The sequence below is a fragment of the Triticum urartu genome, chromosome 1 (genome assembly GCF_003073215.2).
Source record: "Triticum urartu cultivar G1812 chromosome 1, Tu2.1, whole genome shotgun sequence".
In the NCBI taxonomy this organism is placed as follows: domain Eukaryota; kingdom Viridiplantae; phylum Streptophyta; class Magnoliopsida; order Poales; family Poaceae; genus Triticum; species Triticum urartu.
The window spans coordinates 546,027,653-546,044,852 of record NC_053022.1 but is presented as its reverse complement, the minus strand read 5'-3'; the positions used below and the strand labels follow the sequence as shown (position 1 = coordinate 546,044,852).

General features: G+C 42.7%; 1 protein-coding gene across 2 annotated transcripts; it reads left to right on the top strand.

Moving 5' to 3' along the window:
* Window positions 1-7,502: 7,502 nt before the first annotated feature.
* Window positions 7,503-14,936, top strand: LOC125528604 (probable ubiquitin-conjugating enzyme E2 24). 2 transcript variants are annotated; one of them, XM_048693060.1, is made up of 10 exons: window positions 7,503-7,963; window positions 9,657-10,364; window positions 10,446-11,788; window positions 11,923-12,048; window positions 12,134-12,271; window positions 12,342-12,533; window positions 12,641-12,704; window positions 13,511-13,650; window positions 13,735-14,046; window positions 14,321-14,936. In XM_048693060.1, exons 3-10 carry the CDS (start codon window positions 10,457-10,459, stop codon window positions 14,546-14,548), a joined length of 2,532 nt encoding a protein of 843 aa, XP_048549017.1. In that variant the 5' UTR covers window positions 7,503-7,963; window positions 9,657-10,364; window positions 10,446-10,456; the 3' UTR covers window positions 14,549-14,936. The 2 variants fall into 2 exon arrangements, with proteins under 2 accessions (XP_048549017.1, XP_048549011.1); XM_048693054.1 differs by lacking the exons at window positions 7,503-7,963; window positions 9,657-10,364 and having other exon boundaries at window positions 10,424-11,788.
* Window positions 14,937-17,200: the final 2,264 nt, after the last annotated feature.

The window sequence follows — 17,200 nt, the reverse complement described above, 5'->3', positions numbered from 1 at the left end:
TTAGTCAGGCTGGAACTAGCTAAGGTGTACATGCAAAGCATGACTTACTACCATAATTAAACCTGAAAATCATTTTTCTTGATATTCGCAACTCGCAAGTATAGTATCATATTTGCACATATATTCATACATTCAAATATGTAATGTTGAGGTGAAACAGTATTGTACAAAACATGAACTTACAAGCACAATAAATTTGTATGAACATAGCAGTTCATGTTCTTTGATTGGAATATCGTAGAGAAAGCCCCTAAGGTGTGATTTATAATAGGAAAAAAAATGCTCACAAGGCATTACATAGCTAGCGGACAAAGAAAAACGTGAAAAAAATGAAGATAAAAACACAAAGTATTTACATGTTGTTCATTATTTGAAAATTTCTGATAATATGCACACCTCATAAATAAGGACAGCATGAATTTTTTTCTTCTGAATTATAAAGTAGCAAGTAAAGAGCATTCTTTTAAGTTCCATGCATGTTAATTGCAATTAAGGGGTAATTAAGAGGCAATAACCATGATTAGGAGGCAACAAATATAATACAGTATATGATTAAGGGTGATCTAGACTAATCTACATCCACAACCATTGGATGGTAGCTGGGAGGGGTGTTTACTTCTGCAACCCAACTAACTAGACAATACAACACGGCTTATAAACTGGTGATGTGCCAATGCTTGAAAAAAAATTGGTGATGTGTCAATACCCAACTAAGACAAAGCAACCCCAACTAAGACGACACATCTGACGTGTCAGCACCTCAATGAAGCAGCACCTACACGAGTGCATTTCTGCTCTCCATGCTGGCCATTCCCCTAAATCAGTCCCCTTGTAATTAGCACTAAGGTAAGCTGGCTACTTTTGGATTTTTAGACAAGGACACAAGAAGAGTGCATACATTTCATACTTCTAAATGGAGCAATAGACTACCCATCGCCTCTACCTACTCCACCCACAAGTGCGCCGCTAGTGGGGCAGTGACGACGCAGCTGCTAATGAAACACTAAACTTTATTAAAAAAAACTTGCATGATGTTCGATTGGAACTGAACATGTTTATTTACAATGCATGCTTCATGCGATTGTGGAAGCGTACCTCGCCAATTGAAGAAGTGTGTCTTGCCTCTCACCTGCTAGGTGTACTTTTGCCTTACAATATTATGGCATTTCAAAGTGTTTTTGCGGTGTCGTGCACGTTAAATTTGAACTATGTGTGAAAATACCTTTTATGGACCGAGTTCTTCTATTTTCCAATGGTCGGTAGCCGAACGAAGTCTTAAAAAAGAGTGGATTATGCATGACAATGTAGAGAAAGAAAGGGATTTACACACATGGTAATGCGGTCAAGAAAAGGTAGGCGCCTCCAGGCAGAACCGCCGCCACGACCCCCCCCCCCCCCCCCCCCCCCCCCCCCCCCCCCCGCTTGTCGGGTTTGGTGGGACCATGCTCGGAAAGTCAAGACACGGCTTCATGTGTTGCGTGATGTCGTCGTTCAAACAAACAAGTTAAAAGACCACCACATCTAATAGGCGAACCAGAAAAGGCAGGAGTGAACTTACAAACCCGCGCTCTCACATGACAAGCTCCGGTGATCAAATATGGGGGCATATCCTCTAGGTTACCCCCCTCCTTTCGCCATCGACACCAACGCTTAATCCCTCCAATGCATGCATGTTCCCCAGAATATCCCGCCGAGATACCTTAAAAAGGAGCCGGAGAGACATCACGAGCTCCCATAAACGAACATGCGTGAAAGTTGATGAAATTGTCACAAGAAAGTGCAAGCAGCTACTCGCTACGTCAAAACCACCGCTTAGCAATAGTTGCAGTGGTGGTTAAGCAAAGCCACCTGGTCAAGACCGGAAAATCTATGACCGGAACTAAACATGTTCTTAAAAAAGACTCAACATGTTTACTTACGATGCATGCTTCATGGGATTGTGGAAACGTGTATTGCCCCCACCAGCTAGGTGTATTTTAGCCTTACAATATTATGGCATTTCAAAGTGTTTTTGCGTTGTCGTGTACGTTATATTTGAATTATACATGAAAATATACTTTATATAGACCGGGTTCTTTTGTTTTCCAATGGCCGGTAACCAAAGCAAAGTCTTCTGCAGGAGCGGATTTATGCATAAAATGTCCCGAGAAATAGAAGGATTTACACACACGGCAACACGGTTAACGGGTTAAGAAAATATAGACGTCTCAAACAAGTTGAAAGATGAACATATCATCTAGGCGAACCGGAAAAGGCGTGGATGTACTTTCAAACCCACGCTCTCACGTGACAAGCTCCAGTGATCGAATTGGGGGTATATCCTCTAGGTTATCCCCTCTCCTTTCACCATCGACGCCGACGCTTAATCCCTCCCATGCATTCCCACGCATGTTCCCTGGAATATCCCGCCGAGAGACCTTAAAAGGGGACCGGAGAGGCATCACGAGGTCCCATGAACGAACATGGATGGTAGTCAGCACATGGAAGTTGAGGAAATTGTCACAGGAAAGTGGAAGTAGCTATTCGCCACGTCAAAACCACTTATGAATATTATGGAACCAATGCTTAGAAATAGTTGTGGTAGTTAAGCAAAGCCACCTGGCCAAGACCGGAAAAATCTGTGACTGGAACTAAACACGTTCTTAGAAAAACTAAACATATTTACTTACCATGCACGCTTCATGTGATTGTGGAAGTGTGTCTTGCCCCCCACCCGCTAGGTGTATTTTAGCCTTACAATACTATGGCATTTCAAAGCATTTTTTGGTGTCGTGCACGTTATATTTGAATTACGTGTGGAAATATTATTTTTTGGTCCGAGGTCTTCTGTTTTCCAATTGCCGGCAACCAAAACAAAGTCCTCAAAATGAGTGGATTTATGCATGAGAATGCCCGTTAAGAAAAGACGCCTCCCAGCAGAACCGCCGCCACGACTCCCCCTCTCCCTTTGTCGGGTTTGGTGGGACCGTGCCCGGAAAGTTGAGACACGGCTTTACGCGCTACGTGATGCCGTGGTTCAAACAAACAAGCTGAAAGATCTAATAGGTGAACTAGAAAGGTACAAATGTACTTTCAAACCGGCGCTCTCATGTGACAAGCTCCGATGATCGAATTGGGGGTATATCCTCTAGGTTATCCCCTCTCCTTTCGCCATCGACGCCGACGCCTAATCCCTCTCCCATGCATGCATGCATGCATGTTCCCCGGAATATCCCGCCGGGATACCTTGAAAAGGGGCCGGAGGGGCATCACAAGCTCCCATGAACGAACGTGGATGGTAGCCAGCACATGAAAAAGTTGAGCATTGTCACATGAAAGTGCAAGGGGCCTTTCAGTTACCCGCCACGTCAGAACCACTAATAATCAAATTATGGAACCAGTTGATTAGCAACAATAGTTCGTTGGGGTCTTTGGCAGCTGTGCTTTTCTATGTGCAAGACCGGAAAATTTGTGGCCGGCCAAACAATGGATGGCTTTTGGATGTGGTGGCTGCACTTTGAATGGCTTATGTAGCAGCCGTGTGGTGTGTGTGGAGGGGAGGGAAGGGATATTCTGCATGAGATCCCGGGATCCTGTAAAGCGGATGATGCATGCAAATGTGCAATGGGTGCAGCACTTTGAGGGGGGCAGGAACGTTCGACGGCCATGCCTTGAGATGTTTAACGTTTTCTCTCTTTTAATAACCAGAGTGCAGCGCTTCTGCTGGACTTTGTTTTTAAGGGAATAAAACTACTACGTACCATTCAATGCTTACATGGAATGCATGAATTGGGCAGAAACGGGAAGGCAATTCGACATTTCCGTACGTGGAGGTCGCAAAAGGCAAAAACTAATACTCCCGTCCGAAAATACTTGTCATAAAAATGGACAAAAGAAGATGTATCTAAAACTAAAATACATCTAGATACATCTTCTTTTATCCATTTTGATGACAAGTATTTTCGGACGGAGGGAGTAGAAGAAGTGGCTTTCTAGAACTCTCTTATCATTATTTATACCGTCACACTCCTTTTGGCACTGCATGATACTTTTATAATACTTACATTGAGAAATGCCTAATGCTCGTATGATGATTCTGTATTTATGTTGTCGGTACTCGATTCCGACGATATGGCAATCCTGAAAACAAGAAAATCCTGCCAACCGATTGAGTCGCAAATAGCTTTGCTAAGAGCATGATTGATAGTATAGCCAGCTGCTGGCTACAAGAGATAGATACCCCCCCCCCCCACCCCGCGCAGGGCCTAGAAAGGCTAGGCAGGTTGCCTTTGCCCAAAAATCCCATTTCCAAATGGCCCAAAAACGCTTTTGATCCCCCCAGTCCCCATCTAGACCTCCACAAGCGGACAACTACATCGCCCCAACCCAAAACCTGTCCTCTCCCAAAACCGGCCCAAAAACACATTTCCAAACTCGGTAGAAGTGTACCCTACAAAACACATGGTCGGAGAGGGCGAGGCCATGACTGGGAGGCAACATAAGCGAAACCCTAGATGCTTGTCGCATGAGAGAGAGAGAGAGAGAGCATGCTTGGGTTTTGGGCCAGGTTAGTAGGCGGTGTCACGCGAATGTAAGTTCTTCACTTTTTGAAGGGCATCTCGGAAATGAATGAGTCGATAGGCGAGTATGACTTGTGTATAGTGGGGTTTGGGACAAACTACTAATTGACACAACATACACTTCAAATATATATATTTAGATGCACATAAATTCATAGTCTTGGACTCCAAACATCTCCGCAAGATCATTTGCTCGATCTATACTCAAAAGCACTTTACCAAGTTCTATAGATATTAATGACAACTTGGAAAATGATACATATACAAACACATTATAATACATCAACGCCCTAACTCATGGTTGAATAATGTACAAATATTAGAATGCACAGATTTATCGGTGAAACCCAATGTAACAAAAAAAATATGACAAATTTTAGAAGAATAGATATAAGCATTTTTTAGTTGTTGATATTGTTAATAAAAATACCAAAATATAGTTGTCCATATAATATGATGAATAATGGATAAATAAAAACAACATATATTAATGACTAGTTGATTTATGACGAGGTAAAATAGTTCAGTATAAAGCATAAGATTGTGAAGTTAACCGAGTAAGGTGCACTACACAGTCTCTTCTTTTCATGCCGGTGTTTTTAATTTACAGCCGTGATATAAAAAATTAATAAGAGAGAATTCCTTATTTAACCTTTTCTTAAAACTTATTTCCTATTTGACAATAGGTGTAAATTTTATTTCCTATATGACATTTCCATCCATTTCCATCCATTTTAGGCACTAATGGTGTTATGTGTGACATTGAAATATTATTTTACCCCATGTACATTATGTGTGTATATGAGTACAAAGAGAAATCAGTTCATAAGTATTTTGCGAATGTTTATATATGTACTCCACAATTTTATTTTTAGCCAAAATGATCTATGGGTGCAAAGACAATTTAAAATATCTGTAAGACATAGGATGTCACCATAGTAAGTAGGATGTCCTTGTGATGCTTATGTTCTATGTGCTCTTCTCAACTTATGTTGCTTGTCTTGCCCATTGAAAATCTTGTTTGTTCTGCTTGGTATATGAAGTGGTATGTGGTTTACCCAATGAGAGACCCAAACGTGTATGTTCATGTAACGATTGGTCAAATAAGGGTGAAATTACTCTGAATTGTGCTTACTAAGAAGAGCAATCATGAAGTTGGCAAGGGTGCAAGTCAGATCATGTTGTGTGGACTGAAAAAATTGATAATCTTTGTTCAGTTTGTTGTCATTGTGGAGTTGCTTTTATCTCCCGATCATATGTAACATGCAACGATGATTTTCTTCAAGTGCATAGGTTTCAGTTGTAGCCTTTTTGAAGTAAAAGTATCGATTCCACATGAATCACAGGAAATAGTCTTCGCCTCTTATAGAGGTTTATTGGAATGTGTTTGTGAGTTATTTGTAGTGCAAAGAGTGCGAAACAGAAGTGAAAATGTTTTAATGGCGTTGTGGTTTGAATTTAAATGCACAAAAGTAGTGATAAGGAGCAAGAGAGAGTAATGGAAATGATGAAATCATCAATAAGGCTAAAGTGTTCTATGGGAGTCTGGATTCCCCACAAGCATGTATACTACGTATCACACATGCCACCACCGCTACTTCCTAGTCAGGTGACGGAAAATGACGATTAAGGGTCTCCCCGTTGACATGGCTAATGAGCGATCTTTCACGAAGAGGGGGATAACTTCTTTCACCGTAGTACCTTCGCTTCCTGCATCGCTAAGACAATAACGTCCTACTTCTCTATAAAGGCACTGGCACATCTGATGTGCACCATGCATGATCCGAGTTTTCTCTCGACTAACCTCTCTACTGTAGACAAATCGATAATTTACTTATAGTAATTTTCTTTTATGTTAGTTACTTTTTACAACAGTTTACTTTCACTAACTTACTTTTATGTCAATTACTTCTCATGGCCGTTACTTTGTTTGAACCCCCGATTGCTTGTTTTTCGACACCATACTAATCCTTCATATACCAAAACAATGAATTAACACAAGACCTCTGACAACTTGTGTATGACAGAAACGCCCACATTAACACTCTTCTCCGCTCTTCATTGGGATCAATACTATTTTAGGATACTTACACGAAGGTTCTGCATAACCCTATGTATCTTGCAAGCCATGAGCTTTTCGCCATGGCTTATTCTGGCTCCACGCCTCATGAGATGCTTAGGATATTGTATGCAGTTGCACAGTGTTCCAAAGGTTCGCCAAGAAATCACATATATCCGCTACACCGTTGAAGACGACCCCCCCCTCCCCCCCCTCCCCCCCTAATTTGGTCTTTTGTTGTTCGGGGGCTTGACATGGTCAGACCTCTGAAAAGGCTCATGATTACAAATTAAAGTATTCTTTAATATTTTTCATAGATATAAAGAAAAGAACATACAAAATTTACTATTTTTCTAAACCAATATTAGTTGGACCCCAATAAATCCCGCGTTCGAATTTTAAGCATGTCATTCTGCATGTTTTTTCACGGCAACTCTAGTTGACGCGAGGTGGCAATTTTAGTTGTTAAAACATGGCAACTTTGTCCCGGTCTGATTTTTTGTCAGAAAATCATGATGTTTGCCAACCTCGCGTGAACTAAAGTTGCTATGAAAAACGTTCGGATTGCCATGCTTAAAATCTGAACATTCAGAATTTATCGTTTTCGTATTAGTTTCATTGTTCATCGATTTACTTTACCGGTTTATCTACCGAGTTCCGACAGATGTTAGGCACACATTATTTTCGAGTCGTCGAGTATTCCTACCTGTTTTCATTCTTGAGAAGAGGGGAGGGGAGGGGACGAGTGACAGGTGAAAGCAGTGGGCACGTTGGTTGGGGGTGGAGAGAAAGCAGAGTCCAAAACTCTGGTTTCCCGGCAGGCACCGAGAGGGGGAGAATTCTCGGGGAAAAAAAGATAAAGCGACGGACAGGGAGGGAGGAATCCCATTAGCGCAAGGGAATTTAGGAGGATTTCGATTTAGTTTAGGCGCGCGCACCACGATTAAACAAATCAAAAGAATCGGAAAGGCGAGGCCTTGCGCACCGTAGAAATTGCCCCGCCAGCCAGCGCCACCATCCATCACCATTCACCATTCACGAGCAGCAGCGCAGAGCACCCAGCAAGGAAGCCCCCCGTTCCCTCTCTCTCTACGTCTCTCGGTCTCTCCTCCTCCCGCCGCCGCCGCCGCGCCGTGCCTGAGATTTGGCCCGACGAGGAGGAGGAGGAGGAGGAGGAGGCGGAGGCGGTTGTGCCGGTCGTTTCTTGGAGGGGGGGTGGAGGGGGCGGGCTTGCTGGCCATGGTCGGCGGGTCCGGGGATGGATTGAGGCGCGGGGGGAGGGGAGGCCTGCTCCCTCTTCTTCAGTGATTGGCTCAGCCATGGCGGCGGGCTGGGCTTGGCACAGGTACTGCCAATCTGCCATTTTACCTCACCTTTTTCCTGTTCATTTCGCATTGCCGCAGAGGCGCCGCCGCCGCCGCCGCCCTGCCTTCCGGGCCGGCGGCCGCCCCTTTCTTTCGCCGCACCCATGTGCTTGTTTATAACGAGGATGCGTGCACTCAACGTCCGATTTCCTAGTACAGTATTAAACCCGCACCGTCAGTGTCATGCCTGCAGCCTCCAGGTGAAATTTAGTCAAAACGATGCATGCCGATCCAAAAAACATGGCCATCACTACGCCAGCCCGATTCCTCGGAACCAGGAATATGCTTCAAGATGCCATTTCGATCCGTCTTCCTCCAATTATTCTGAAGCCCCCAACTGCAAGTGTCCCTGTCTTCAGTCTTGACTATGTGTAATCAAACAATTATTAGTATTAGCCTGGGTCAGCCCAGATCGATTGGACATAGGCAGGAGGCTCTGGTCGAGCAGTAGTAGCAGTTGTGCTGAACACAGCTTATTATCTCAGCGGCGTCGCAACATCGGTTCCCTACCGCGGCGAAGGCGAAGGCGGCTTCTGCTTGTAAAATTGGGTGGCTCAGGTGTTATGTCGTTAGCTTTTCGCAGTTTGTAGTGAAACATCTGGGTTTTTATGCTCGCCGCAAGAATTGTTCGAGTGGATGATATTTTGCCCTTTTTGGGTGTGGTGGTATGGGGTGCAAGGCTTTAGTTTGTTCCCTTTTTCTCTTGCCGGTTTTAGGAGATTATAATGAGCACGGAAGCTGTTGTTTTGTTGTGATTTGTTTGGCAGGCTTATAGGTTGTCTTTTAGCTGTTTTCGGATCGACTATGATGCTGAACTATGTGCGGTTTGTCGTCTTCGTTGTTGTTACTATGACAAGATCCAAAACTTTGGTGTCGAAATAAAGACTCGGTGTTTGCTAGCTAAAATCTAGGTTCCTCAGATCAGACTTATTATAGCCAGTCATGTTGTTGAGTACATACTTTAATACATAGTTTTGATACTCCGATCTAGATTTATTCAGTTACTTTTTAGCATGAACTTTCAAGTGTTCCTTTTGTCAGTTTTGATTTAGGTCCTGCCTATTCGGTCATTTCAAAGCATCCTAACATCTATTGGTGAAACAAACTTTTACCAGTTTATTTATGCATTTTTTACCTATGTACTGCATGCAAGCGGCATTAAAGATAAACGCACCATTTTGAACAGATTTTAGTTCTTGTCCACTGTGGGATTGATCCTTGTGACACAAACTGGCTCTTGCGCCTTGTATAAGTTTCTTTGGATCCATAGAAACACACAGATTCTTCTTGTTTTGGGTCCAATTGACATCCTCTTTTGGGATTTAGAGTTTCTTGGACATCTTATTTTTGAATGAACCATTAGTTAGCTGTTTATAGTATGTATATATGAATAAGACTTTGCATGATTATTAGCACTGGGATTTAGATTTTCTTTTTTATTATTAGATATCATAAACGTCTCTACTATTATATGCTAGAATGTTGCTCGCAAATAAAACGACCCTGATCCCTGCAGTTTCTTTTCAGCATGGCTTTTAATTAAGCTATTGGATTAACTTATATCCGTGTTTATTGAGATTATGCAAACACATTAGTCTATTTCTCAACTTGAATTGTGTTGTTCTATTAAGAAGATGAACAGTTGGATTAACATTCTTCTGATATGGTTTGCAGGATCAGCTAATCTGAACAGTCGTTGGTTGCTCTTGGGACGAATATTGTTCATTGGGTGGTGGCATATTCTCTGATAACTTCTCATGTCTGGTGATCATCGAAAGCAAACACATTCCACTGGAAATCATTTCCTGTGACAAGCAATTCCTAGTTTTAGGGCAAATCTCCTTTGGCGGTGAACATTTCAGACAGTGACTGTTCTGTAGTTCTTCTGGAATCTCCCTTGGCACTGAACATTTCAGACAGCGACTGTTCTGCAGTTCTTCTGGAATCTCCCTTGGCACTGAACATTTCAGACAGCGACTGTTCTGTAGTTCTCTGGGCAAATCTCCTTTGGCGAAACCTACCAGTAGTTCGGGGCAAATCTCCTTTTGGCAAAACCTACCTATAGTTCGGCAAATCTCCTTTGGCAAATCTACCTAGTTCTTCTGATCTCCTTCCTTACATATTCTTTTGCTTCCAATTAGCTTTAGCTATAGATTGCTATCTTGGCACATCTCCACCGGCAACTAGGCTGGGCAAATCTCCTTTGGCACCAAATCTTACTGTTTCTTATTTGCTATCTGGGCAAATCTCCTTTGGCGGTTACTGTTACTTTATCAGGGATCCTTTGGCATTAGCACTCAAGTGTGCTGACCTTACACTTGCTGTTCAGAGACGGTTCTTTAGTTTATTACATCATCACAGAACACAGCTTGTTACAAAAAGGTGGGACCGAATTTAATCTAATATTTTTTAACACAATTGGTTGTTTCATATCATACAAAATGACAAAATGTGGTATTGCAGGGCTTGCAGACATGGATCTGTTTGTAATTGATTCAGACAGTGAGTCATACAGTGGAACGAGTGACAGTGAGGACCAAGAATGTGAATTTACAGACCATGCACAGAGCATCTTATCAAGCTTGGACGAGAGCATCGGCAAGATTGATGATTTCCTTACTTTTGAAAGAGGCTTTCTTCATGGGGACATAGTCTGCCCTGTGTCTGACCCCTCAGGTCAGTTGGGCCGCGTTGTTGGGGTTGAAATGTTTGTGGACTTGGAGACATACTCTGGTGATATAATAGAAGATGTCAACAGCAAGCAGCTTTCAAGAGTGAGATCCTTTGTCTCTGGTGACTGCGTGGTTATGGGACCATGGATTGGGCGGGTGATCAGGGCATTTGACCTGGTCACCGTTGTGTTCAGTGATGGGGCAAAGTGTGAAATGCTGTTAAGGGACTCTGAGGTACTGAAGCCCATTCCTCCATTCATCTTTGAAGATGCACCTTATTTTTATTATCCAAATCAACGCGTGAGGATTGTTCATCCCTCCGTGTCCAAGTCAGGAACATGGTTGTCTGGATCATGGAGGGCCAGCCGAGATGAAGGTGTTGTGTCTCATGTTGATGTGGGGCTGGTGCATGTGAACTGGATAACCTCTGTGGCAAATGTTTGGGGTGACCGATCATCAAGTCCACCAAACTTTCAGGACCCAAAGAATCTCACTTTGCTGTCATGCTTCCCTTATGCTAACTGGCAGTTGGGTGATTGGTGCACCCTCTCTGCTGGTCATGATGGAAGTCTCCCAAGTGAAGACCGTAAGTGTTCTCGATATTCTCAAACTTATGTTGTTGCTAAGACAAAGAGCACTTTTGACGTTCTATGGCAAAATGGAAGCATATCTCTTGGGCTAGAACCTTATATCTTGGCTCCTGTTAGCACCCCCGGTGATCATGATTTTTGGCCAGGGCAATTTGTTCTGGAGAAACTGGCAGTAGAGGAAGCTGCTGAACGTCAGCGGATTGGGATAGTGAGAAATGTGGATGCACTTGAGCGGACTGTAAACGTAAAATGGATTGTTCCAGTGGATGATGACATTGTCAGATATGGAAGTGACCCCACTGAGGAGACAGTGAGTGCTTATGAGCTAGTAGAGCACCCAGATTTCTCTTTTTGCACTGGGGAAGTCGTTATCAGATCAGCTCTGAACATCGACAAGTCTGAAGCAGATCTCACCAATGGAACCATGACAGTTAGCAGGAAAAGTTTAGATACCTCCTCCGGCTTCTTGTCATGCATTGGCAATGTTCTTGGGTATAAGGATGATGGAATTGAAGTACAATGGGCTAGTGGTGTGATATCCAAGGTAAGCTTATCTTTGAGTTGGTTTTCTTCCTTTTGTTTTGTTGTGTTTTATCTCCTTTTTTCACCCATCTTTTCTAGATACATGGTCTGTCCAGACTATTGGTAACATATATTTCTCCCTTGTATCAATTTCAGGCACAGCATTTTGAAATAATTGGATTAGAAAGACTTCTAGATAATTCACTAGAATCTGTGAATGAGGTGCATACTTCTGTCGACGACAAGGCTGAGCAGGAAACAAATCACCATGAGAGTACTAAGGTTAGCTTGGGTTTGCATCTTCCACTGTACCATTTGTTGGTTACATGTATTCAAATTTAAGCAACAACTTGCTGTTTTCACCCAGAATGCCCTGGAAGAGTCTGGTGAAGACTGCACTGGTTCATTGCGCAATGCTTTCTACTTCTCCAAAACAGCTTTCGATTTTCTGACAAATGTGGCTTCTAGTTTCTTTGGTGCTCATGATTCTACATCATCTAGCTCAGTAAGTTTTATACCTTGCCAAATAATTTATGTTTAATTTTCATAACTCTAAGATCAAGCTGTGGTTTCAGATTACTACAGATCCTCAGTATCAAATTGTGAAGTCAGCAGATCTACATTCATCTGCAGAAGAATTTTCCGTTGTGGAGTTGGTGATGCAGACCGAGAAGCCACAGTTACCTTCAGAAAATGACGTAAAAATATTTGATGTTGTGGTGGACTGTTCTGATCATCATTTTGTGAAGGAACGTGGCCACGAAAATGTAATATTTTACACCTAAATCAACTTTATTCCTCTATTTTAGAGCTGCAGTAGCTACTGTAGCATGTTCAAATTGTTTGTTACAATCTTTAATTCCTGATATATTAGGTTAAAAGAGGTTGGCTGAAGAAGATACAACAGGAATGGACAATCTTACAAAATGATTTACCAGGTCAGTATTTCTTGTTCTTTATTGTCCATTGCAAGTCCTTCATGAAACTGAATCTTTTCACTGGCTCATTGCATATAGAATTTTAGCATCTGTTTATGTTTATTATAACTTGGCATTATTTTTTAGTCTACCATAACATGGTTTTATATATACCATAACTCTACTTTAATAGTACACATAGATGCGAATTTGTCATGATGCAAGCTTATATAATTGGTTTGTGGTTAAAATGTTCTACACTCCACAGGACAGCATAGCATTTTAAGGTTCCTTTCTCAAAAAATTATTGTTTGACATCTTTATGAGATGATTGAAGTTAAAAAGGTCTAGCTTATCATGTGTATGTTATCTTGTCGATTATTATTTCGAGTACGAGAAGTTGATCAAGCTAGTTAAACTGTCAAAGATGAAAAATTGAATGTGTGAACAGAACATGCGTACTCTTGTGAGTTGTCAGTGTTCTTACCTTCTCTGATAAAACTAACAAGCTGTCAAAATTAAATCTAGAATTATGCAAACATTAGTAAGTGGAAACTCAGTAACTCACACAATATTTGAGTTGTTCATTTTATGATAAAAAAACATCTTGAACAAATTTAGTGTATATTGGGCTTTTTTTTACATTCAATAAATCCCCGTAATATTAGCTTTGGCTTCAATCACTTGTCTGCAGGGACCTTACCTAGTAAAACAGAAAACCATTCTAATTAGATTTGGTAGCAAGTTATATTCATGAAATAACTGATGAAAACATGAAACATATTTTCTGGTACATCGCTTACATGGTGTTCTTTGCTTCAATGCAGATGATATCCATGTTAGAGTTTATGAGGAAAGGATGGACCTTCTGAGGGCTTGCATTGTTGGGGCAGCTGGAACGCCTTATCATGATAATTTATTTTTCTTTGATATTTTCTTCCCGCCGGATTATCCTCATGAACCACCTGTAAGTGTTTTCTTTTCTATTGCTCGTGTGTGTACCTCCCAGCTGAGATCGTCTAGCTGCTGAACAGTAACTTTCTTTTTCCAGTCCGTTCACTATCACTCCGGAGGCCTCCGCCTCAACCCAAACTTGTACGAAACCGGCAAAGTATGTCTAAGCCTTCTGAAGACATGGGCAGGGACTGGTAATGAGGTGTGGAATCCGGAGGGCTCGACTGTTCTTCAACTGCTGCTATCTCTTCAGGCTCTTGTTCTCAACGAGAAGCCTTACTTCAATGAGGCGGGCTACGACAAATTTGTGGGGAAAGCTGACGGGGAGAAGAACTCCATCACGTACAACGAGAATGCTTTCTTGCTGTCTTGCAAGTCCATGATGTACATTTTGCACAAACCACCAAAGGTAAGTCACCAACTCTGTGAATTTTGCACTTAACGAATGACCTGAATATCCCATACACTTGCTCTGACAAAACTGATAGGGCTTAACTGAATTTTGGTAGCTATGAGTTTTGAGTAGAACGTAAACCAAGATTCCCCCCCACTGTATCTCAGATGCATCCCCTAACAAACCTACATACAGTATCTAAATAACTTCTGCTGCACCTTCCAACATTAAGAAGTAATATTGGTAATGAATATTACTGATGGGTCTCTCCCCTCCTATCTCCATCCAGCATTTTGAAAATTTCGTCAAGGAGCACTTCACTTGCCGCGCGCCGCACATCCTGGAAGCCTGCAACGCATACCTCGGCGGCGATCTCATCGGTCATGCTCGCGACAGCACGTACATATCAGATGATGGCTGCAAGAGCTGCTCGACCGGATTCAAGATCATGCTTGGCAAGCAACTGCCGAAGCTCGTCGCCGCCTTCTCCGAAGCCGGGATCGCCTGTGGCCAGTGACTTCAGAGCGGGCACACCTGCATGGCGGTGGCGGTGACGACACGCCCACTGCGACACTGGTATTGTATAGGTTTTGCAATAAAAATGCTGCCTGGCACATGATCCTTGTGTTGTGTAATGGCATCTTGTAAGATGGGAAAACTTGTGCATGATTGACGCGATGAACTGAAAGGGTGCCAGATGAGAGACAGAAGCAGCTGGTGTGTAGTTTGGTTTGTGAAATTGTGCCTCTGTAGAGTGTGATGGAAGTATGTAAATTTGTGTGTGGGTGTTGAGATAGCAAGTACCCTGTCTGTATAGTTGGCAGAGGAGCTATCTGATGTGCCTGCAATAATACCAGTGTGAAACACACATTGCTAAATTACTGCTACTTGTACTTTACTTGGTATCACCCTGAGGTTTTCATGTCACTACATGATTTGCTTGTTTGTATGTACGGTTTGAAGTCAACAAATAATGTTCATTAACTGGGTCACACTAGTCATGTTCTAATGGGTTGTTGGAGGCCCCAAGCATTCTCTTAAAACATATCAAAACAGATTTCATTTTGAGATATAAAAATCATGCTCAGCTAATCCAACCGTATTTCTGTATGGTGTGGCCGAGTCGCCCGAACACCAGTACGTAGGGCCGTGGTAGTAAAGCCAAGCCTTCTCCTATTTATCTTTTGATGAATATGGAGTTTCTTTCGTTGTTTTCAAAGTAGAAGTACTACTTTCTTCCTTGCATATGCATGATAAACAATGCCCCGAAAAAAGAACTATAGAGCAAATTAAGCAACATATGGACGTGTTGCTTGTCGTGTTTCTATGACTTTGTAGAAAAATGCGGGTCGAGAATAAGATGGCTAGTGACGGAGGAGTTTTTTTTTTCGAAAAGGAGGATTACCCTTGACTTCTGTGTCAAGCGATGCACGCAACCATTTATTAGAACGAACCAAGTATCAAAGTGCGAATAACATCTCCGGTAAAATAAAAAAGAAAAAGTACAAGACAAAAGACCACAACCGGCAAAAATAGGACACCATGCCTACATATATATCCTATTATTGGACCACATGGGATGGAGGAGGCTACGAGGCTACCTGCAGAGAAAAGGACATGTTGATATACTCAACGTCCTTCGGATGATCCTAAGAAAGAAAGACAACGTTGTTAGTTTTGACTACCATGTTAAATCAAGTGAAACAAGGCTAGGTTAGATAACTGAGATGTGTCTTTGGTAGTGCTTAGCCTCCAACAAAATTTTGAAGGCATCTTGATCCCACTGTGCATTGCTAAGTTCTGTAAGGTTGGACACTTGGATCCATCTCACCCTTCACTTCTTAAGATGGTTGTACACCTGTGTTGAGGTCACCTATGTGCCACAAAAACCAAACATCATCTTTGCAACAGTGTTTAGGCGCACCTTCTTGAAGCCCTTATCAAATCACACATCTAGTTGAGAATGAAGGTGGACAAGAAAGAAGTCCATTTCGTTGTATTCCCCTTCATGGACACCCTCATGTGCCTTGCCAGCCTTACCGGCCACTTTAGTAGCTACCGCAAGCATCACCACCACTAAAGAACACACATGACGCGCCTCAAACACCTTTGCGGCCCCAGTCAAAGGTGCCCGGGAGTCCTCGAGATAGGAGGAAAATGTCTGGGTGTCTGACAGAACAAGGGTCGTACTAAAGTCTCAATGGTCATTTCCTATAATGATTAGCATAAGGACTAGCTGAACAAGAACATGCATCTATCATACTAGCATGGACTCATCATTAAGCAGATACTACCACATACCATACTAGCACAGAAAACTTGTAATGCTAGCATAAGCATCGATCTACCAGAACACCATGAACACCATCACCGCCGAGAAGCAAAACCTACCATACTACCACATCTACCATACTAGAATCAAACGGAATGGAAAACAAGCAATACTAGCACATAAGCGTCAATCTACCACAACACCCTGAACACCATCACCATCCGACAAGAAAAATCTACCATACTACCACATCTACCATACTAGAATCGAACGGAATGGAAAACAAGCAATACTAGCACATAAGCATTGATCTACCACAACACCATGAACATCATCATGGTTGACAAGCAAAACCTACCATAGCACTAAAACGACATGACTAGCATCTTATCTACCACATTCTCACACAATGTCATGACGCAATACTCGCATAACCTACCATACCACCTGCTCACATCTCTAAGCTACAACGAGTAGGGAGTGATATTACTTTCAACCATGGAAGGAGCAGTGAGGAGGCAAGGAACAACTCCGAGAAGAGGATGTAGAAGGATCGCCCCCGCCGACCAACGACGACCAGAGAAGATGGCGCCGCTTACCTGCTCGTCGGTGAAGAAGCTTCCCAGGATAGAGAATTTGAGGGGGGAGGGGGAATGGTAGCGGGGGTTGGGGCGGTGAGCCGGGGGGGGGGGGGGATAAATAGGCAGGCAATCGGCTGGAGGTGACAGAATTACTCCTGTTGACTTCTCAGGGACGCATGCGAGCTCGCACCATCTCCCCGCTTGCACTAGCTCGGCACCGCGTCCCCATCGAGACGAGCTTGGTTCCCTGGAAGCTGCCAACTAGTGGTGCTTTGAGGTTCATGTTGGCCAAGATTTGGATGCAGCCTAGCTAATC